At 33.0% G+C, this 24,658-nt stretch overlaps 1 protein-coding gene across 3 annotated transcripts in view; it reads left to right on the forward strand.

Moving 5' to 3' along the window:
- Positions 1 to 20,465, forward strand: part of inpp5d (inositol polyphosphate-5-phosphatase D) — a 92,804-nt gene extending 72,339 nt beyond the window's left edge. For 2 of the 3 annotated variants that reach the window (XM_072915129.1, XM_061978384.2), the window contains exons 25-26: positions 9,216 to 9,395; positions 19,510 to 20,465. In XM_072915129.1, coding sequence (XP_072771230.1) covers positions 9,216 to 9,395; positions 19,510 to 19,927 — 598 coding nt within the window. In that variant the 3' untranslated portion in view covers positions 19,928 to 20,465. The remainder of the gene's footprint in view (positions 1 to 9,215; positions 9,396 to 19,509) is intronic. The other variant, XM_061978385.2, reaches the window with a different exon arrangement.
- Positions 20,466 to 24,658: the final 4,193 nt, after the last annotated feature.

Below are 24,658 nucleotides of genomic sequence, written 5' to 3' on the forward strand. Positions count from 1 at the left end.
GCTAACTTTTCCGATGTTATCATGCTATGCTAGCATTTCATGCGAGTATTTTAGCTAATTATATTAATTTTGACCTAAAAATCACGGATTTTGATACTTGCCGCAATTTTAGAAGTACGCTCACTTTTCCGATGTTATCGTGCTAACGTTAGCATGCTAACATTTTATTCAAGTATTTTAGCTAATTATATTCATTTACTTGCCGCAATTATAGAAGTACGCTAACTTTTCCGATGTTATTATGCTATGCTAACATTTTTGTGAGTATTTTAGCTAATCATATTAATTTGGACCTAAAAATCATGGATTTTGATACTTGCCGCAATTTTAGAAATACGCTAACTTTTCCGATGTTATCATGCTATGCTAACATTTTATGCTAGTATTTGAACCAATTATATTCATTTGGACCTAAAAATCACGGATTTTGATACTTGCCGCAATTTTTGAAGTACGCTAACTTTTCCGATGTTATCTTGCTATGATAACATTTTATGCGAGTATTTTAGCTAATTATATTCATTTGGACATAAAAATCACAGATTTTGATACTTGCCGCAATTTTAGAAGTACGCTAACTTTTCCGATGTTATCATGCTATGCTAACATTTTATGCTATTATTTGAGCCAATTATATTTATTTGGACCTAAAAATCACGGATTTTGATACTTGCCGCAATTTTAGAAGTACGCTAAGTTTTCCGATGTTATCATGCTATGCTAACATTTTTTGTGAGTATTTTAGCTAATCATATTAATTTGGACATAAAAATCACAGATTTTGATACTTGCCGCAATTTTAGAAGTACGCTAACTTTTCCGATGTTATCATGCTATTCTAACATTTTATGCTATTATTTGAGCCAATTATATTTATTTGGACCTAAAAATCACGGATTTTGATACTTGCCGCAATTTTAGAAGTACGCTAACTTTTCCGATGTTATCATGCTATGCCAACATTTTATGCGAGTATTTTAGCTAATAATATATTAATTTGGACATAAAAATCACAGATTTTGATACTTGCCGCAATTTTAGAAGTACGCTCACTTTTCCGATGTTTTCATGCTATGCTAACATTTTATGCAAGTATTTTAGCTAATTATATTAATTTCGACCTAAAAATCACGGATTTTGATACTTGCCGCAATTTTAGAAGTACGCTAACTTTTCCGATGTTATCATGCTATGCTAACATTTTATGCGAGTATTTTAGCTAATTATAATAATTTCGACCTAAAAATCACGGATTTTGATACTTGCCGCAATTTTAGAAGTGCGCTAACTTTTCCGATGTTATTATGCTATGCTAGCATTTTATGCGAGTATTTTAGCTAATTATATTAATTTGGATCTAAAAATCACGGATTTTGATACTTGCCGCAATTTTAGAAGTAGGCTAACTTTTCCGATGTTATTATGCTATGCTAGCATTTTTTGTGAGTATTTTAGCTAATCATATTAATTTGGACCTAAAAATCATGGATTTTGATACTTGCCGCAATTTTAGAAGTACGCTCACTTTTCCGATGTTATCATGCTATGCTAACATTTTATGCGAGTATTTTAGCTAATTATATTAATTTCGACCTAAAAATCATGGATTTTGATACTTGCCGCAATTTTAGAAGTACGCTAACTTTTCCGATGTTATCATGCTATGCTAACATTTTATGCTATTATTTGAGCCAATTATATTTATTTGGACCTAAAAATCACGGATTTTGATACTTGCCGCAATTTTAGAAGTACGCTAACTTTTCCGATGTTATCATGCTATGCTAACATTTTATGCGAGTATTTTAGCTAATAATATATTAATTTGGACATAAAAATCACAGATTTTGATACTTGCCGCAATTTTAGAAGTACGCTCACTTTTCCGATGTTTTCATGCTATGCTAACATTTTATGCAAGTATTTTAGCTAATTATATTAATTTCGACCTAAAAATCACGGATTTTGATACTTGCCGCAATTTTAGAAGTACGCTAACTTTTCCGATGTTATCATGCTATGCTAACATTTTATGCGAGTATTTTAGCTAATTATATTAATTTCGACCTAAAAATCACGGATTTTGATACTTGCCGCAATTTTAGAAGTGCGCTAACTTTTCCGATGTTATTATGCTATGCTAGCATTTTATGCGAGTATTTTAGCTAATTATATTAATTTGGATCTAAAAATCACGGATTTTGATACTTGCCGCAATTTTAGAAGTAGGCTAACTTTTCCGATGTTATCATGCTATGCTAGCATTTCATGCGAGTATTTTAGCTAATTATATTAATTTTGACCTAAAAATCACGGATTTTGATACTTGCCGCAATTTTAGAAGTACGCTCACTTTTCCGATGTTATCGTGCTAACGTTAGCATGCTAACATTTTATTCAAGTATTTTAGCTAATTATATTCATTTACTTGCCGCAATTATAGAAGTACGCTAACTTTTCCGATGTTATTATGCTATGCTAACATTTTTGTGAGTATTTTAGCTAATCATATTAATTTGGACCTAAAAATCATGGATTTTGATACTTGCCGCAATTTTAGAAATACGCTAACTTTTCCGATGTTATCATGCTATGCTAACATTTTATGCTAGTATTTGAACCAATTATATTCATTTGGACCTAAAAATCACGGATTTTGATACTTGCCGCAATTTTTGAAGTACGCTAACTTTTCCGATGTTATCGTGCTATGATAACATTTTATGCGAGTATTTTAGCTAATTATATTCATTTGGACATAAAAATCACAGATTTTGATACTTGCCGCAATTTTAGAAGTAAGTTTACTTTTCCAATGTTATCTTGCTAACGTTAGCATGCTAACATTTTATGCAAGTATTTTAGCTAATTATATTCATTTGGACATAAAAGTCACAGATTTTGATACTTGTCGCAATTTTAGAAGTAAGTTCACTTTTCCGATCTTATTGTGCTAACGGTAGCAAGCTAACATTTTATTCAAGTATTATAGCTAGTTATATTCATTTGGACCTAAAAATCACGGATTATGATACTTGCCGCAATTTTAGAAGTACGCTAACTTTTCCGATGTTATTATGCTATGCTAACATTTTTTGTGAGTGATGTGGGCGCGCATGGAGTCGTATATCAACATGGACGGAGCTGCGTGAAAAAAGCCACCCGGCCTCTTCGCGTAAACTTACCTTAACCACTCATCTTTTCTTCATCCATCCATCCCTTCGAGTTAGCTTTTATGATGACGCCGGCTGGAAAGGTCTCTTTTGGCAAGGTCTTCCTTTTGAATATCACCATGGGTGGAAGTTTCTGGCCATTAGCATGGCAAGCTAGAACCACAGTGAAGGATGACTTCTCATTCCCTGTGGTGCGAATATTCACCGTACGTGCTCCCGTTGTATCCACAGTGCGGTTCACAGGAATATCAAAAGTGGAACCTCGTCCATGTTGATAATGTTCTCTGGCCGGATCTTTTTTTCAGCTATCTTGTTTTTACAATATGCACGGAAAGTAGCCAGCTTTTCTTGAAAGTCTTTAGGCAGTTGCTGTGAAATAGTAGTCCGTGTGCGGATGGAGAGATTGCGTCTTTTCATGAACCGAAAACCTGTCGCTTAGTAGGAGCCATTTTGTGGTCTTTACAGATGTAAACACACAAAGGAAATGAAACGTAATATCCGCGCACTTCTTCTTCTTCTACGCGGGCGGGTGGTTGCTTACAGTAGAAGAAGAAGCGCTTCCTCTTCTATGGGGGCGGGTGCTTACCTTGGCGGTTGCTTGCGTAGAAGAAGAAGCACTTCCTCTTCTACGGGGAAAAAAGATGGCGGCCGTTTACCGTAGTTGCGAGACCGAAACTTTATGAAAATGAATCTTAATATTAATCCATATATAAAGCGCACCGGGTTATAAGCCGCACTGTCAGCTTTTGAGTAAATTTGTGGTTTTTAGGTGCGGCTAATAGTGCGGAAAATACGGTAATTATATTAATTTCTACCTAAAAATCACGGATTTTGATACTTGCCGCAATTTTAGAAGTAAGTTAACTTTTCCGATGTTATCTTGCTAACGTTAGCATGCTAACATTTTATGCAAGTATTTTAGCTAATTATATTCATTTGGACATAAAAGTCACGGATTTTGATACTTGTCGCAATTTTAGAAGTAAGTTCACTTTTCCGATCTTATTGTGCTAACGGTAGCATGCTAACATTTTATTCAAGTATTATAGCTAGTTATATTCATTTGGACCTAAAAATCACGGATTTTGATACTTGCCGCAATTTAAGAAGTACGCTCACTTTTCCGAAGTTATCGTGCTAACGTTAGCATGCTAACATTTTATGCTAGTATTTTAGCTCAATATATTCATTTGGACCTAAAAATCACGGCTTTTGATACTTGCCGCAATTTTAGAAGTACGCTCACTTTTCCGATGTTATCATGCTATGCTAACATTTTATGCGAGTATTTTAGCTAATTACATTAATTTCGACCTAATAATCACGGATTTTGATACTTGCCGCAATTTTAGAAGTAAGTTAACTTTTCCGATGTTATCATGCTATGCTAGCATTTTATGCTAGTATTTTTGCTAATTATATTAATTTGGACCTAAAAATTACAGATTTTGACACTTGCCGCAATTTTAGAAGTACACTAACTTTTCCGATGTTATTATGCTATGATAACATTGTATGCGAGTATTTTAGCTAATTATATTCATTTGGACATAAAAATCACGGATTTTGATACTTGCCGCAATTTTAGAAGTAAGTTTACTTTTCCGATGTTATCTTGCTAACGTTAGCATGCTAACATTTTATGCAAGTATTTTAGCTAATTATATTCATTTGGACATAAAAGTCACGGATTTTGATACTTGTCGCAATTTTAGAAGTAAGTTCACTTTTCCGATCTTATTGTGCTAACGGTAGCATGCTAACATTTTATTCAAGTATTATAGCTAGTTATATTCATTTGGACCTAAAAATCACGGATTTTGATACTTGCCGCAATTTTAGAAGTAAGCTAACTTTTCCGATGTTATTATGCTTTGCTAACATTTTTTGTGAGTATTTTAGCTAATCATATTAATTTGGACCTAAAAATCATGGATTTTGATACTTGCCGCAATTTTAGAAGTACGCTCACTTTTCCGAAGTTATCGTGCTAACGTTAGCATGCTAACATTTTATGCTAATATTTTAGCTCAATATATTCATTTGGACCTAAAAAGCACAGATTTTGAGACTTGCCGCAATTTTAGAAGTACGCTTTCTTTTCCAATGTTATCATGCTATAGTAACATTTTATGCGAGTATTTTAGCTAATAATATATTAATTTGGACATAAAAATCACAGATTTTGATACTTGCCGCAATTTTAGAAGTAAGTTAACTTTTCCGATGTTATCATGCTATGCTAGCATTTTATGCTAGTATTTGAGCCAATTATATTAATTTGGACCTAAAAATGACAGATTTTGATACTTGCCGCAATTTTAGAAGTACGCTAACTTTTCCGATGTTATCGTGCTATGATAACATTTTATGCGAGTATTTTAGGTAATTATATTCATTTGGACATAAAAATCACGGATTTTGATACTTGCCGCAATTTTAGAAGTAAGTTTACTTTTCCGATGTTATCTTGCTAACGTTAGCATGCTAACATTTTATGCAAGTATTTTAGCTAATTATATTCATTTGGACATAAAAGTCACGGATTTTGATACTTGTCGCAATTTTAGAAGTAAGTTCACTTTTCCGATCTTATTGTGCTAACGGTAGCATGCTAACATTTTATTCAAGTATTATAGCTAGTTATATTCATTTGGACCTAAAAATCACGGATTTTGATACTTTCTGCAATTTTAGAAGTACGCTAACTTTTCCGATGTTATCATGCTATGCTAACATTTTTTGTGAGTATTTTAGCTAATCATATTCATTACGACCTAAAAATCATGGATTTTGATACATACCGCAATTTTCGAAGTAAGTTCACTTTTCCGAAGTTATCGTGTTAACGTTAGCATGCTAACATTTTATGATAGTATTTTAGCTCAATATATTCATTTGGACCTAAAAATCACGGATTTTGAGCCTTGCCGCAATTTTAGAAGTACGCTCACTTTTCCGATGTTATCATGCTATGCTAACATTTTATGCGAGTATTTTAGCTAATAATATATTAATTTGGACATAAAAATCACAGATTTTGATACTTGCCGCAATTTTAGAAGTAAGTTTACTTTTCCGATGTTATCATGCTATGCTAGCATTTTATGCTAGTATTTGAGCCAATTATATTAATTTGGACCTAAACCTACTAATCATTATTAATCATATTAATTTGGACCTAAAAATAGTGGATTTTGATACTTGCCGCAATTTTAGAAGTACGCTCACTTTTCCGAAGTTATCGTGCTAACGTTAGCATGCTAAAATTTTATGCTAGTATTTTAGCTCAATATATTCATTCGGACCTAAAAATCACGGCTTTTGATACTTGCCGCAATTTTAGAAGTACGCTCACTTTTCCGAAGTTATCGTGCTAACGTTAGCATGCTAACATTTTATGCTAGTATTTTAGCTCAATATATTCATTTGGACCTAAAAATCACGGCTTTTGATACTTGCCGCAATTTTAGAAGTAGGCTCACTTTTCCGATGTTATCATGCTATGCTAACATTTTATGCGAGTATTTTAGCTAATTATATTCATTTGGACCTAAAAATCACGGATTTTGATACTTGCCGCAATTTTAGAAGTACGCTCACTTTTCCGATGTTATCATGCTATGCTAACATTTTATGCGAGTATTTAGCTAATTATATTAATTTCGACCTAAAAATCACGGATTTTGATACTTGCCGCAATTTTAGAAGCAAGTTAACTTTTCCGATGTTATCATGCTATGCTAGCATTTTATGCTAGTATTTTTGCCAATTATATTAATTTGGACCTAAAAATTACAGATTTTGACACTTGCCGCAATTTTAGAAGTACACTAACTTTTCCGATGTTATTGTGCTATGATAACATTGTATGCGAGTATTTTAGCTAACTATATTCATTTGGACCTAAAAATCACGGATTTTGATACTTGCCGCAATTTTAGAAGTAAGTTTACTTTTCCGATGTTATCTTGCTAACGTTAGCATGCTAACATTTTATGCAAGTATTTTAGCTAATTATATTCATTTGGACATAAATGTCACGGATTTTGATACTTGTTGCAATTTTAGAAGTAAGTTCACTTTTCCGATCTTATTGTGCTAACGGTAGCATGCTAACATTTTATTCAAGTATTATAGCTAGTTATATTCATTTGGACCTAAAAATCACGGATTTTGATACTTTCTGCAATTTTAGAAGTACGCTAACTTTTCCGATGTTATCATGCTATGCTAACATTTTTTGTGAGTATTTTAGCTAATCACATTCATTACGACCTAAAAATCATGGATTTTGATACATACCGCAATTTTCGAAGTAAGTTCACTTTTCCGAAGTTATCGTGTTAACGTTAGCATGCTAACATTTTATGATAGTATTTTAGCTCAATATATTCATTTGGACCTAAAAATCACGGATTTTGAGCCTTGCCGCAATTTTAGAAGTACGCTCACTTTTCCGAAGTTATCGTGCTAACGTTAGCATGCTAACATTTTATGCTAGTATTTTAGCTCAATATATTCATTCGGACCTAAAAATCACGGCTTTTGATACTTGCCGCAATTTTAGAAGTACGCTCACTTTTCCGAAGTTATCGTGCTAACGTTAGCATGCTAACATTTTATGCTAGTATTTTAGCTCAATATATTCATTTGGACCTAAAAATCACGGCTTTTGATACTTGCCGCAATTTTAGAAGTAGGCTCACTTTTCCGATGTTATCATGCTATGCTAACATTTTATGCGAGTATTTTAGCTAATTATATTCATTTGGACCTAAAAATCACGGATTTTGATACTTGCCGCAATTTTAGAAGTACGCTCACTTTTCCGATGTTATCATGCTATGCTAACATTTTATGCGAGTATTTAGCTAATTATATTAATTTCGACCTAAAAATCACGGATTTTGATACTTGCCGCAATTTTAGAAGTAAGTTAACTTTTCCGATGTTATCATGCTATGCTAGCATTTTATGCTAGTATTTTTGCCAATTATATTAATTTGGACCTAAAAATTACAGATTTTGACACTTGCCGCAATTTTAGAAGTACACTAACTTTTCCGATGTTATTGTGCTATGATAACATTGTATGCGAGTATTTTAGCTAACTATATTCATTTGGACCTAAAAATCACGGATTTTGATACTTGCCGCAATTTTAGAAGTAAGTTTACTTTTCCGATGTTATCTTGCTAACGTTAGCATGCTAACATTTTATGCAAGTATTTTAGCTAATTATATTAATTTGGACATAAATGTCACGGATTTTGATACTTGTTGCAATTTTCGAAGTAAGTTCACTTTTCCGATCTTATTGTGTTAACGTTAGCATGCTAATATTTTATTCAAGTATTTTAGCTAATTATATTCATTTGGACCTAAAAAAACACGGATTTTGATACTTGCCGCAATTTTAGAAGTACGCTAACTTTTCCGATGTTATCATGCTATGCTAACATTTTATATGAGTATTTTAGCTAATTATATTCATTTGGACCTAAAAATCACGGATTTTGATACTTGCCGCAATTTTAGAAGTAAGTTAAGTTTTCCGATGTTATCATGTTAACGTTAGCATACTTACATTTTATGCAAGTATTTTAGCTAATTATATTCATTACGACCTAAAAATCACGGATTTTGATACTTACTGCAATTTTCGAAGTAAGTTCACTTTTCCGATCTTATTGTGTTAACGTTAGCATGCTAATATTTTATTCAAGTATTTTAGCTAATTATATTCATTTGGACCTAAAAAAACACGGATTTTGATACTTGCCGCAATTTTAGAAGTACGCTAACTTTTCCGATGTTATCATGCTATGCTAACATTTTATATGAGTATTTTAGCTAATTATATTCATTTGGACATAAAAATCAGGGATTTTGATACTTGCCGCAATTTTAGAAGTAAGTTAAGTTTTCCGATGTTATCATGCTAACGTTATTTTAGATCATTATATAGTATAATTCATTTGTTTTCCTGCTGATTGAGTGGCATCCCCGGTGAGTGATTCTTCTTGTCGGACCCGACAGGACGTCTGCTGGCCAGGTGCACGACGTGTCCAACCCCAGTTACATGGAAGTGTCGCACAGAAGCAACAACGTGATCGCAAAGGGGTGGAGCTACAGCATGCCGCCCAAAACCCTGCCCATCGCCGCCCAGGCCGGTAAAGACCCCAAGAAGAGTCCCACCGGCAAACCTCCCAAACCAGCGTGAGTGACTCTCTCTGCTTTGATACAGTAAATGATATCATCCACAGGACGTTTTCACCAAGCGATACGGTTCAGATCCAGATCAGTATCGCGTTGCATTAACGTTAAATGAGTATCGGATGAGCCTTTTAGCTCATTTTATTTATTTAAACCTAAAAATCATTGATTTTGATACTTGGCGCCATGTTAAGATTATGCTAACTTTTCCGATGTCATCATGCTAACGTTAGCATGCTAACATTTTATGCAAGTATTTTACATAATTATATTCATTTGGACCTAAAAATCACAGATTTTGATACTTGGCGCAATTTTAGAAGTACGCTACCTTTTCCGATGTTATCATGCTAATACAGGCATGCTAACATTTTATGCTAGCATTTTAGTTAATTATAATAATTTGGACCTAAAAATCAGGGAATTTGATACTTGCTGCAATTTTAGAAGTAAGTTCACTTTTCCGATGTTATCATGCTAATGTTAGCATGCTAGCATTTTATGCAAGTATTTTAGCCAATTATATTCATTTGGATCTAAAAGTCACGGATTTTGATACTTCCAGCAATTTTATAATCAAGCAAACATTTTATGCTAATATTTTAGCTAATTATAATAATTTGGACCTAACAATCAGGGAATTTGTTACTTGGCGCAATTTTAGAAGTAAGCTAACTTTTCCGATGTTATCATGCTAACGTTAGCATGCTAACATTTTATGGACGTATTTTAGCCAATTATATTCATTTGGACCTAAAAATCACAGATTTCGATACTTGGCGCAATTTTAGAAGTACGCTACATTTTCCGATGTTATTATGCTAATATAAGCATGCTAACATTTTATGCTAGCATTTTAGTTTAGTATAATAATTTGGACCTAAAAATTAGGGGTTTTGTTACTTGGTGCAATTTTAGAAATATGCTAACTTCTCCGATGTTATCATGCTAACATTAGCATGCTAACATTTTATGCAAGTATTTTAGATTTTATATTCATTGGGACCTTAAAATCATAGATTTTGATACATGCCGCAATTTTAGAAGTACGTTCACTTTTCCGATGTTATCGTGCTAATGTTAGCATGCTAACATTTTATGCAAGTATTTTAGCTAATTATATTCATTTGGACCTAAAAATCACGGATTTTGATACTTGGCGCAATTTTAGAAGTACGCTACCTTTTCCGATGTTATCATGCTAATATAAGCATGCTAACATTTTATGCTAGCATTTTAGTTAATTATAATAATTTGGACCTAAAAATCAGGGGTTTTGTTACTTGGTGCAATTTTAGAAATATGCTAACTTTTCCGATGTTATCATGGTAACATTAGCATGCTAACATTTTATGCAAGTATTTGAGCTAATTATAGTCATTTGGACCTAAAAATCATAGATGTTGTTACTTGGCGCAATTTTAGAAGTACGCTAACTTTTCCGATGTTATCATGCTAGTATTAGCATACTAGCATGTTATGCTAGTATTTTAGATATAATATTCATTTGGACCTTAAAATCATAGATTTTGATACTTGCCGCAATTTCAGAAGTACGTTCACTTTTCCGATGTTATCGTGCTAATGTTAGCATGCTAACATTTTATGCAAGTATTTTAGCTAATTATATTCATTTGGACCTAAAAATCACAGATTTTGATACTTGCCGTGATTTTAGAAGTACGCTAACTTTTCCGATGTTATCATGCTATGCTAACATTTTATGTGAGTAATTTAGCTAATTATATTCATTTGGACCTAAAAATCCCGAATTTTGATACTTGCCGCAATTTTAGAAGTACGTTCACTTTTCCGATGTTATCGTGCTAATGTTAGCATGCTAACATTTTATGCAAGTATTTTAGCTAATTGTATTCATTTGGACCTAAAAATCACAGATTTTGATACTTGCCGCAATTTTAGAAGTACGCTAACTTTTCCGATGTTATCATGCTAACGTTAGCATGATAACATTTTATGGACGTATTTTAGCCAATTATATTCATTTGGACCTAAAAATCACAGATTTCGATACTTGGCGCAATCTTAGAAGTACGCTACCTTTTCCGATGTTATCATGCTAATATAAGTATGCTAACATTTTATGCTAGCATTTTAGTTAATTATAATAATTTGGACCTAAAAATCAGGGGTTTTGTTACTTGGTGCAATTTTAGAAATATGCTAACTTTTCCGATGTTATCATGCTAACGTTAGCATGTTAACATTTTATGCAAGTATTTTAGCTAATTATAGTCATTTGGACCTAAAAATCCCAGATTTTGATACTTGGCACACTTTTAGAAGTACGTTAATTTTTCTGATGTTATCATGCTAACGTTAGCATGCTAACATTTTATGCAATTTTTTTTAGCTAATTATATTCATTTGGACCTAAAAAAATCATAGATGTTGTTACTTGGCGCAATTTTAGAAGTACGCTAACTTTTCTGATGTTATCATACTAGTATTAGCATGCTAGCATGTTATGCTAGTATTTTAGATATTATATTCATTTGGACCTTAAAATCATAGATTTTGATACTTGCCACAATTTTAGAAGTACGTTCACTTTTCCGATGTTATCGTGCTAATGTTAGCATGCTAACAGTTTATGCAAGTATTTTAGCTAATTGTATTCATTTGGACCTAAAAATCATAGATTTTGATACTTGCCGCGATTTTAGAAGTACGCTAACTTTTCCGATGTTATCATGTTATGCTAACATTTTATGTGAGTATTTTAGCTAATTATATTCATTTGGACCTAAAAATCCCGGATTTTGATACTTGTCGCAATTTTAGAAGTACGTTCACTTTTCCGATGTTATCGTGCTAATGTTAGCATGCTAACATTTTATGCAAGTATTTTAGCTAATTATATTCATTTGGACCTAAAAATCACGGATTTTGATACTTGCCGCAATTTTTAGAAGTACGCTAACTTTTCCGATGTTATCATGCTATGCTAACATTTTATGTGAGTATTTTAGCTAATTATATTCATTTGGACCTAAAAATCCCGGATTTTGATACTTGCCGCAATTTTAGAAGTACGTTCACTTTTCCGATGTTATCGTGCTAATGTTAGCATGCTAACATTTTATGCAAGTATTTTAGCTAATTATATTCATTTGGACCTAAAAATCACGGATTTTGATACTTGGCGCAATTTTAGAAGTACGCTAACTTTTCCGATGTTATTATGTTAGTATTAGCATACTAACATTTTATGTTAGTATTTTAGATATTATATTCATTTGGGCCTTAAAATCACCGAATTTGATACTTGCCGCAATTTTAGAAGTACGCTACCTTTCCTTATGTTATCATGCTAACATTAGCATGCTAACGTTTCACGCTATGCAATATCACATCTTGCGATACTTTACACTAAGGTGGTTATCGCTACAATATTAGCAAAAAAACGTATCGGATACTTATGTAAAATGTCCGATACAAGCGTGTTTACTTGTGCAAAGTCAACATCCAAATGTCCTCCAATAAACACGCATGTTTACATTTACAAAATGTAAACATGCTGGCTAATTGCAGCTACACAACAGCTAAGTACACGATAGCACACAAGCTAGACGTATGTAATGATCATTAAACAGTGTTGCAGTGTAAAAAGTGTCAATATAAACAAGTATCAAATAATTCTAGTTGCGTATTAGTTACACATACAAAGTCTCCAAGGCAGAAGCGTATTAGAAAGAATTCAGTAACAAATGTGTCCGCATCATTCAACTTAGTTCGTCATGAAGGGGAAAAGACTCAAAAATCTTGCTGTTCACTTGTGGTGTCAGATATGTACACATTATTGGTTGTGTGTTGACCTCTGTTAGTGGATAATGCTAGTGTTTTAGCTCAATATATTCATTTGGACCTAAAAATGACAGATTTTGATACTTGCCGCAATTTTAGAAGTACGCTAACTTTTCCGATGTTATCGTGCTATGATAACATTTTATGCGAGTATTTTAGCTAATTATATTCATTTGGACATAAAAATCACGGATTTTGATACTTGCCGCAATTTTAGAAGTAAGTTTACTTTTCCGATGTTATCTTGCTAACGTTAGCATGCTAACATTTTATGCAAGTATTTTAGCTAATTATATTCATTTGGACATAAAAGTCACGGATTTTGATACTTGCCGCAATTTTAGAAGTAAGTTCACTTTTCCGATCTTATTGTACTAACGGTAGCATGCTAACATTTTATTCAAGTATTATAGCTAGTTATATTCATTTGGACCTAAAAATCACGGATTTTGATACTTGCCGCAATTTTAGAAGTACGCTAACTTTTCCGATGTTATCATGCTATGCTATCATTTTATGTGAGTATTTTAACTAATTATATTCATTTGGACCTAAAAATCACGGATTTTGATACTTGCCGCAATTTTAGAAGTAAGTTCACTTTTCCGATCTTATTGTGCTAACGTTAGCATGCTAACATTTTATTCAAGTATTTTAGCTAATTATATTCATTTGGACCTAAAAAAACACGGATTTTGATACTTGCCGCAATTTTAGAAGTACGCGCACTTTTCCGATGTTATCATGCTATAGTAACATTTTATGCGAGTATTTTAGCTAATTATATTCATTACGACCTAAAAATCACGGATTTTGATACTTGCCGCAATTTTCGAAGTAAGTTCACTTTTCCGATCTTATTGTGCTAACGTTAGCATGCTAACATTTTATTCAAGTATTTTAGCTAATTATATTCATTTGGACCTAAAAAAACACGGATTTAGATACTTGCCGCAATTTTAGAAGTACGCGCACTTTTCCGATGTTATCATGCTATAGTAACATTTTATGCGAGTATTTTAGCTAATTATATTCATTTGGACCTAAAAATCACGGATTTTGATACTTGCCGCAATTTTAGAAGTAAGTTAAGTTTTCCGATGTTATCATGTTAACGTTAGCATACTTACATTTTATGCAAGTATTTTAGCTAATTATATTCATTACGACCTAAAAATCACGGATTTTGATACTTGCCGCAATTTTCGAAGTAAGTTCACTTTTCCGATCTTATTGTGCTAACGTTAGCATGCTAACATTTTATTCAAGTATTTTAGCTAATTATATTCATTTGGACCTAAAAAAACACGGATTTTGATACTTGCCGCAATTTTAGAAGTACGCGCACTTTTCCGATGTTATCATGCTATAGTAACATTTTATGCGAGTATTTTAGCTAATTATATTCATTACGACCTAAAAATCACGGATTTTGATACTTGCCGCAATTTTCGAAGTAAGTTCACTTTTCTGATCTTATTGTGCTAACGTTAGCATGCTAACATTTTATTCAAGTATTTTAGCTAATTATATTCATTTGGACCTAAAAAAACACGGATTTTGATACTTGCCGCAATTTTAGAAGTACGCGCACTTTTCCGATGTTATCATGCTATAGTAACATTTTATGCGAGTATTTTAGCTAATTATATTCCTTACGACCTAAAAATCACGGATTTTGATACTTGCCGCAATTTTAGAAGTAAGTTAAGTTTTCCGATGTTATCATGTTAACGTTAGCATACTTACATTTTATGCAAGTATTTTAGCTAATTATATTCATTACGACCTAAAAATCACGGATTTTGATACTTGCCGCAATTTTCGAAGTAAGTTCACTTTTCCGATCTTATTGTGCTAACGTTAGCATGCTAACATTTTATTCAAGTATTTTAGCTAATTATATTCATTTGGACCTAAAGAAACACGGATTTTGATACTTGCCGCAATTTTAGAAGTACGCGCACTTTTCCGATGTTATCATGCTATAGTAACATTTTATGTGAGTATTTTAGCTAATTATATTCATTACGACCTAAAAATCACGGATTTTGATACTTGCCGCAATTTTAGAAGTAAGTTAAGTTTTCCGATGTTATCATGTTAACGTTAGCATACTTACATTTTATGCAAGTATTTTAGCTAATTATATTCATTACGACCTAAAAATCACGGATTTTGATACTTGCCGCAATTTTCGAAGTAAGTTCACTTTTCCGATCTTATTGTGCTAACGTTAGCATGCTAACATTTTATTCAAGTATTTTAGCTAATTATATTCATTTGGACCTAAAAAAACACGGATTTTGATACTTGCCGCAATTTTAGAAGTACGCGCACTTTTCCGATGTTATCATGCTATAGTAACATTTTATGCGAGTATTTTAGCTAATTATATTCATTACGACCTAAAAATCACGGATTTTGATACTTGCCGCAATTTTCGAAGTAAGTTCACTTTTCTGATCTTATTGTGCTAACGTTAGCATGCTAACATTTTATTCAAGTATTTTAGCTAATTATATTCATTTGGACCTAAAAAAACACGGATTTTGATACTTGCCGCAATTTTAGAAGTACGCGCACTTTTCCGATGTTATCATGCTATAGTAACATTTTATGCGAGTATTTTAGCTAATTATATTCCTTACGACCTAAAAATCACGGATTTTGATACTTGCCGCAATTTTAGAAGTAAGTTAAGTTTTCCGATGTTATCATGTTAACGTTAGCATACTTACATTTTATGCAAGTATTTTAGCTAATTATATTCATTACGACCTAAAAATCACGGATTTTGATACTTGCCGCAATTTTCGAAGTAAGTTCACTTTTCCGATCTTATTGTGCTAACGTTAGCATGCTAACATTTTATTCAAGTATTTTAGCTAATTATATTCATTTGGACCTAAAGAAACACGGATTTTGATACTTGCCGCAATTTTAGAAGTACGCGCACTTTTCCGATGTTATCATGCTATAGTAACATTTTATGTGAGTATTTTAGCTAATTATATTCATTACGACCTAAAAATCACGGATTTTGATACTTGCCGCAATTTTAGAAGTAAGTTAAGTTTTCCGATGTTATCATGTTAACGTTAGCATACTTACATTTTATGCAAGTATTTTAGCTAATTATATTCATTACGACCTAAAAATCACGGATTTTGATACTTGCCGCAATTTTCGAAGTAAGTTCACTTTTCCGATCTTATTGTGCTAACGTTAGCATGCTAACATTTTATTCAAGTATTTTAGCTAATTATATTCATTTGGACCTAAAAAAACACGGATTTTGATACTTGCCGCAATTTTAAAAGTACGCGCACTTTTCCGATGTTATCATGCTATAGTAACATTTTATGCGAGTATTTTAGCTAATTATATTCATTACGACCTAAAAATCACGGATTTTGATACTTGCCGCAATTTTCGAAGTAAGTTCACTTTTCCGATCTTATTGTGCTAACGTTAGCATGCTAACATTTTATTCAAGTATTTTAGCTAATTATATTCATTTGGACCTAAAAAAACACGGATTTTGATACTTGCCGCAATTTTAGAAGTACGCGCACTTTTCCGATGTTATCATGCTATAATAACATTTTATGCGAGTATTTTAGCTAATTATATTCCTTACGACCTAAAAATCACGGATTTTGATACTTGCCGCAATTTTAGAAGTAAGTTAAGTTTTCCGATGTTATCATGTTAACGTTAGCATACTTACATTTTATGCAAGTATTTTAGCTAATTATATTCATTACGACCTAAAAATCACGGATTTTGATACTTGCCGCAATTTTCGAAGTAAGTTCACTTTTCCGATCTTATTGTGCTAACGTTAGCATGCTAACATTTTATTCAAGTATTTTAGCTAATTATATTCATTTGGACCTAAAAAAACACGGATTTTGATACTTGCCGCAATTTTAGAAGTACGCGCACTTTTCCGATGTTATCATGCTATAGTAACATTTTATGCGAGTATTTTAGCTAATTATATTCCTTACGACCTAAAAATCACGGATTTTGATACTTGCCGCAATTTTAGAAGTAAGTTAAGTTTTCCGATGTTATCATGTTAACGTTAGCATACTTACATTTTATGCAAGTATTTTAGCTAATTATATTCATTACGACCTAAAAATCACGGATTTTGATACTTGCCGCAATTTTCGAAGTAAGTTCACTTTTCCGATCTTATTGTGCTAACGTTAGCATGCTAACATTTTATTCAAGTATTTTAGCTAATTATATTCATTTGGACCTAAAGAAACACGGATTTTGATACTTGCCGCAATTTTAGAAGTACGCGCACTTTTCCGATGTTATCATGCTATAGTAACATTTTATGCGAGTATTTTAGCTAATTATATTCATTACGACCTAAAAATCACGGATTTTGATACTTGCCGCAATTTTCGAAGTAAGTTCACTTTTCCGATCTTATTGTGCTAACGTTAGCATGCTAACATTTTATTCAAGTATTTTAGCTAATTATATTCATTTGGACCTAAAGAAACACGGATTTTGATACTTGCCGCAATTTTAGAAGTACGCGCACTTTTCCGATGTTATCATGCTATAGTAACATTTTATGCGAGTATTTTAGCTAATTATATTCATTTGGACCTAAAAATCACGGATTTTGATACTTGCCGCAATTTTAGAAGTAAGTTAAGTTTTCCGATGTTATCATGTTAACGTTAGCATACTTACATTTTATGCAAGTATTTTAGCTAATTATATTCATTACGACCTAAAAATCACGGATTTTGATACTTGCCGCAATTTTCGAAGTAAGTTCACTTTTCCGATCTTATTGTGCTAACGTTAGCATGCTAACATTTTATTCAAGTATTTTAGCTAATTATATTCATTTGGACCTAAAAAAACACGGATTTTGATACTTGCCGCAATTTTAGAAGTACGCGCACTTTTCCGATGTTATCATGCTATAGTAACATTTTATGCGAGTATTTTAGCTAATTATATTCATTACGACCTAAAAATCACGGATTTTGATACTTGCCGCAATTTTCGAAGTAAGTTCACTTTTCCGATCTTATTGTGCTAACGTTAGCATGCTAACATTTTATTCAAGTATTTTAGCTAATTATATTCATTTGGACCTAAAAAAACACGGATTTTGATACTTGCCGCAATTTTAGAAGTACGCGCACTTTTCCGATGTTATCATGCTATAGTAACATTTTATGCGAGTATTTTAGCTAATTATATTCCTTACGACCTAAAAATCACGGATTTTGATACTTGCCGCAATTTTAGAAGTAAGTTAAGTTTTCCGATGTTATCATGTTAACGTTAGCATACTTACATTTTATGCAAGTATTTTAGCTAATTATATTCATTACGACCTAAAAATCACGGATTTTGATACTTGCCGCAATTTTCGAAGTAAGTTCACTTTTCCGATCTTATTGTGCTAACGTTAGCATGCTAACATTTTATTCAAGTATTTTAGCTAATTATATTCATTTGGACCTAAAAAAACACGGATTTAGATACTTGCCGCAATTTTAGAAGTACGCGCACTTTTCCGATGTTATCATGCTATAGTAACATTTTATGCGAGTATTTTAGCTAATTATATTCATTTGGACCTAAAAATCACGGATTTTGATACTTGCCGCAATTTTAGAAGTAAGTTAAGTTTTCCGATGTTATCATGTTAATGTTAGCATACTTACATTTTATGCAAGTATTTTAGCTAATTATATTCATTACGACCTAAAAATCACGGATTTTGATACTTGCCGCAATTTTCGAAGTAAGTTCACTTTTCCGATCTTATTGTGCTAACGTTAGCATGCTAACATTTTATTCAAGTATTTTAGCTAATTATATTCATTTGGACCTAAAAAAACACGGATTTAGATACTTGCCGCAATTTTAGAAGTACGCGCACTTTTCCGATGTTATCATGCTATAGTAACATTTTATGCGAGTATTTTAGCTAGTTATATTCATTACGACCTAAAAATCACGGATTTTGATACTTGCCGCAATTTTCGAAGTAAGTTCACTTTTCCGATCTTATTGTGCTAACGTTAGCATGCTAACATTTTATTCAAGTATTTTAGCTAATTATATTCATATGGACCTAAAGAAACACGGATTTTGATACTTGCCGCAATTTTAGAAGTACGCGCACTTTTCCGATGTTATCATGCTATAGTAACATTTTATGCGAGTATTTTAGCTAATTATATTCATTTGGACATCAGAGAATTGGGCTGTGATACTTTTGCTTCACCCTCAGGTGTGTGGAGGCCGCAAAGATGTTTGACAATCCTCTCTATGGATCCACGCGCACCGCTCCAAGCCAAGGCAAGGATCAGGAGAAGAACCACCTCCTGCCCCCCGAGCCCACCTTCGGGTCCAAACCGCCGGAGGGCCCCCCGGTGCCGACCCCTCGCAACCGCTCCTTCACCTGCTCCGAGTCCAAACCGCCGACCGCCGTGGCCCAGCACAAGAAGCCGGTGGTGCCGTCGCGCTCGCAGGGCTCCGCCAGCAGGCCGCCGTTACCCGCCAAGGCTCGGCCCCCGGGGGCCCCGGAGCTGCAGGCTCCCAAGGCCAAGGACTACAGAGACAGCTCAGAACTCCCCGGCAAGCAGCGGGCGGCGGTGAGGGCGGGGCTGACCCAGTCCCAGAAGGACCCTAAGGGAGACCAGCAGTAGTCACTTCCCGGGTTTGGAAGCGCTCTTCTCTGATTGGTCGCAAGGATGTAAACAGGAAGTGACTCAAAACACAATGGTTTGTAACTTTAAAAGTGATACGGACGACCATTTTGGTATCGATCGGCCAATATCGCTGACACCAATATTCATACAAATTGTCCTTTGAATCTGTTGATCATTATAATAATCATAATTAGATGTTTTTTTGCCCCAAATCTCTCCTTTGTCCCGTGACTTATTGTTTAATACAACAACATATAGCAAAGCAACATTAAAAAACCCACATTTGTGAAAATAAACGTAGAAGAGAACCAACAAATATCTGTTTCATAACGCTCGCTTTTTTTTTTTAGACACTGGATTTATGTAACGGAATTTTTCACTTTTGAATTTTGTGTTCCGAATTTTTTTGACATCAAATTTTGCTGACAATTTTAATTGAATAAAAAAAGTATGTCAGCAAAAGTGTATGTTTAAAATACAATGTTTTGAAATTCAGTGTGTAAAGAATAGTTCAGTGTAAAGAAACAGTTACAAAAAACATCAGTGTATAAAAAATTGAGTGTAAAAAAATTCCAGTGTATAAAAATTCAGTGTAAAAACATTTCAGTGTAAAAAAATTTCAGTGTGCAAAAATTCAGTGTAAAAAAATTCAGTGTATACAAATTCAGTGTAAAAAAAATCAGTGTAAAAGAAATTCAGTCTACACAAATTCAGTGTAAGAAATTCAATGTAGAAAAAATTTGGTGTATAAAAATTCAGTGTAAAAAAAATTCAGTGTTAAAAAAATGTAGTGTATAAAAATGTAGTGTGAAAAAAATTCAGTGTAAAAAAAGTCCAGTGTATAAAAAATTCAGTGTAAAAAAATTCAGTGTATACAAATTCTGTGTAAAAAAAATTCAGTGTAAAAGAAATTCAGTGTAAAAAAAATGTTGGTGTATATAAATTCAATGTAAAATAAATTTCAGTGTTAAAATATTCAGTGTAAAAAAGTCCAGTGTAAAAAAATTCAGTGTATAAAAATTCAGAGTAAAAAAAATTCAGTGTAAAAAAATGCAGTTTATAAAAATTCAGTGTAAAAAAACAATTCTGTGTTAAAAAATTCAGTGTATAAAAATTCAGTGTAAAAAAAGTCCAGTGTATAAATAATTCAGTGTATAAAAATGCAGTGTAAAAAAGTCCAGTGTAAAAAAATTCAGTGTAAAGCAATTCAGTGTATAAAAGTTCACTGTACAAAAATTCAGTGTATAAAAATTCAGTGTAAAAACATTTCAGTGTAAAAAAATTCAGTGTATACAAAATCAGTGTAAAAAAAAAATCAGAGTAAAAGAAATTCAGTCTATACAAATTCAGTGTAAGAAATTCAATGTAGAAAACATTTGGTGTATAAAAATTCAGTGTAAAGAAAATTCAGTGTTAAAAAATGTAGTGTATAAAAATTCAGTGTGAAAAAAAATTCAGTGTAAAAAAAGTCCAGTGGATAAAAAAATTCAGTGTACAAAAATTCAGTGTATACAAATTCTGTGTAAAAAAAATTCAGTGTAAAAGAAATTCAGTGTAAAAAAATGTTGGTGTATATAACTTCAATGTAAAAAAAAAAATTCAGTGTTAAAATATTCAGTGTAAAAAAGTCCAGTGTAAAAAAATTCAGTGTATAAAAATTCAGAGTAAAAAAAATTCAGTGTAAAAAAATGCAGTTTATAAAAATTCAGTGTGAAAAAAAATCAGTGTTAAAAAATTCAGTGTATAAAAATTCAGTGTAAAAAAAGTCCAGTGTATAAAAAATTAATCCATCCATCCATTTTCTACTGCTTAATCCCTTCGGGGTCGCAGGGGGCGCTGGAGCCTATCTCAGCTACAATTGGACGGAAGGCGGGGTACACCCTGGACAAGTCGCCACCTCAGTGTCTAAAAATTCAGTGTAAAAAAGTCCAGTGTATAAAAATTTCAGTGTATAAAAATTCAGTGTAAAGCAATTCAGTGTATAAAAGTTCAGTGTACAAAAAATTCAGTGTAAAACAATTCAGTGTATAAAAGTTCAGTGTAAAAAAATTCAGTGTATACAATTTCAGTGAAAAAATATTCAGGGTATAAAAATGTAATCTATAAAATAAATTGGGGGAAAAATTAAATGCAGAAAAATTCAGTGTACACACGCTTTGGTGTAAAAAAAAACATAATTGTATAAAAAATTCAGTGTAAAAAAAATCAAGGTATAAAAATTTAGTGTAGACTATAAAAAATTATTGTAAAAAAAAAAAATTCAGTGTGAAAAAATTATGTGTATAAAATCGAGTGTAAAAACATCAGTGTAGTAAAAAAATATATGTAAAAAACATTCGTTTATAGAAATTTAGTCTGAAAAAACCCTCAGTGCTGAAAAATTCAGTGTAAAAAATCAGTGTTTAAAATTTCAGTGTGTAAAAATTTAGAACAGAAATATTCTAAACTTCAAACCTACTTCTGGTAAATGAAGACCGAAGCACCTGATCGGCTGCTTCTGAGACACGATCGATCGCTTCAGTCTCAATTCACCGAAAGTGAGCATTGGGGTCAAACTCAAACACAACAACAACAACAACAACAAATCAGTGACATAAATTCTGTTTCTTGATGCAGACACTAAATTTTTATACAATGATTTTTTTTTTTTACACTGAATTTTAAAACATTGTATTTTCGCAAACTGAATTTTTAAACACACACATTTTGTTCACACACTTGTATTCAATTAAATAATTTGATGAAAGAAAAAAATAGTTCACAAAATTCAAACACGAAAGAATTAAGTTACATAAATTCAACGTAAAAAAAAATAATTAACCTTTGTAGAGAACTAAGAAATATCCTATTCATAATGTTAGTAATTCTTACATCTTGCACAGATGATACTGAGTGATTGAGGTGATAATTAATGCATGACTTTGTTTGTACTGTAACCTTGTTGACGTGTGCTTCCACCTGCTGGTACAATACGAGTACTACATGTTCAGAGGTACACTGCCACGATAACGACCATAGGAACAATAATGGCAATTAAGTACATGAACTAAACTTTAATTGATCAATTAAATTGCAAAATGTTCATTAAAAAAATGTTTTGCTTTGGTTTTAAAACAATGCATTTAAATGACGTAATTAGTACCGTTTGAGTATTGATTATCCTAAAAATGTGCATGCTGGAAACGAATTGGATCATTTTGCTAAACATTGAAAAAAAAAAAACATTTTATGTACGTAAATACTACAAAAAAATCATCTCTGCCGCCTCCTTGTGGATTTTTCGATCAACTACACTTCCTCATACTTAAGATGGGCAATACTGCAGCTTCGGTATCATTTCGATACCGTACATTGCCAATGTCGATACTTTTCATTTACATTTTTCAAGCTCATTAAATGACTTAGTAAATAACATAGGACATAACATTTATTTTAACAACAACACATTACCAATGCAATATAATATAATTATTTCCTTTCATTACATACAATTCTGAAGTAAATAAAAGCAAAAACTACGAATCCGTCATGTGTCCAGGATTTTATTCCCCTGAGTTTTAAACGATTTATAAAATATACAGGTAAAAGCCAGTAAATTAGAATATTTTGAAAAACTTGATTTATTTCAGTAATTGCATTCAAAAGGTGTAACTTGTACATTATATTTATTCATTGCACACAGACTGATGCATTCAAATGTTTATTTCATTTAATTTTGATGATTTGAAGTGGCAACAAATGAAAATCCAAAATTCCGTGTGTCACAAAATTAGAATATTGTGTAAGGGTTAAATTTTGAAGACACCTGGTGCCACAAACTAATCCGCTGATTAACTCAAAACACCTGCAAAGGGCTTTAAATGGTCTCTCAGTCCAGTTCTGAAGCCTACACAAACATGGGGAAGACTTCAGATTTGACAGCTCGTCCAAAAGGCAACCTTCGACACATTGCACAAGTTAATGGAGAGGCAAAGGGAAGGAAAAACTGTGGTCAGAAAAAGTGTACAAGCGATAGGGATCACCGCGCCCTGGTCAAGATTGTGAAAAAAAAACCCCATTCAAAAATGTGGGGGAGATTCAGAAGGAGTGGACAGCTGCTGGAGTCAGTGCTTCAAGATCCACCACCAAGAGACGCTTGAAAGACATGGGTTTCAACTGCCGCATACCTCGTGTCAAGCCACTGTTGACCAAGAAACAGCGCGCAAAGCGTCTCACCTGGGCTAAGGAAAAAAAGAGCTGGACTGCTGCTGAGGGGTCCAAAGTCATGTTTTCTGACGAAAGCAAATTTTGCATTTCCTTTGGAAATCGAGGTCCCAGAGTCTGGAGGAAGACAGGAGAGGCACAGGATCCACGTTGCCTGAAGTCTAGTGTAAAGTTTCCACCATCAGTGATGGTTTGGGGTGCCATGTCATCTGCTGGTGTCGGTCCACTCTGTTTCCTGAGATCCAGGGTCAACGCAGCCGTCTACCAGCAAGTTTTAGAGCACTTCATGCTTCCTGCTGCTGACCTGCTCTATGGAGATGGAGATTTCAAGTTCCAACAGGACTTGGCGCCTGCACACAGCGCAAAATCTACCCGTGCCTGGTTTACGGACCATGGTATTTCTGTTCTAAATTGGCCCGCCAACTCCCCTGACCTTAGCCCCATAGAAAATCTGTGGGGTATTGTGAAAAGGAAGATGCAGAATGCCAGACCCAAAAATGCAGAAGAGTTGAAGGCCACTATCAG

The sequence above is a fragment of the Nerophis lumbriciformis genome, linkage group LG18 (genome assembly GCF_033978685.3).
Source record: "Nerophis lumbriciformis linkage group LG18, RoL_Nlum_v2.1, whole genome shotgun sequence".
Classification (NCBI taxonomy): Eukaryota; Metazoa; Chordata; class Actinopteri; order Syngnathiformes; family Syngnathidae; genus Nerophis; species Nerophis lumbriciformis.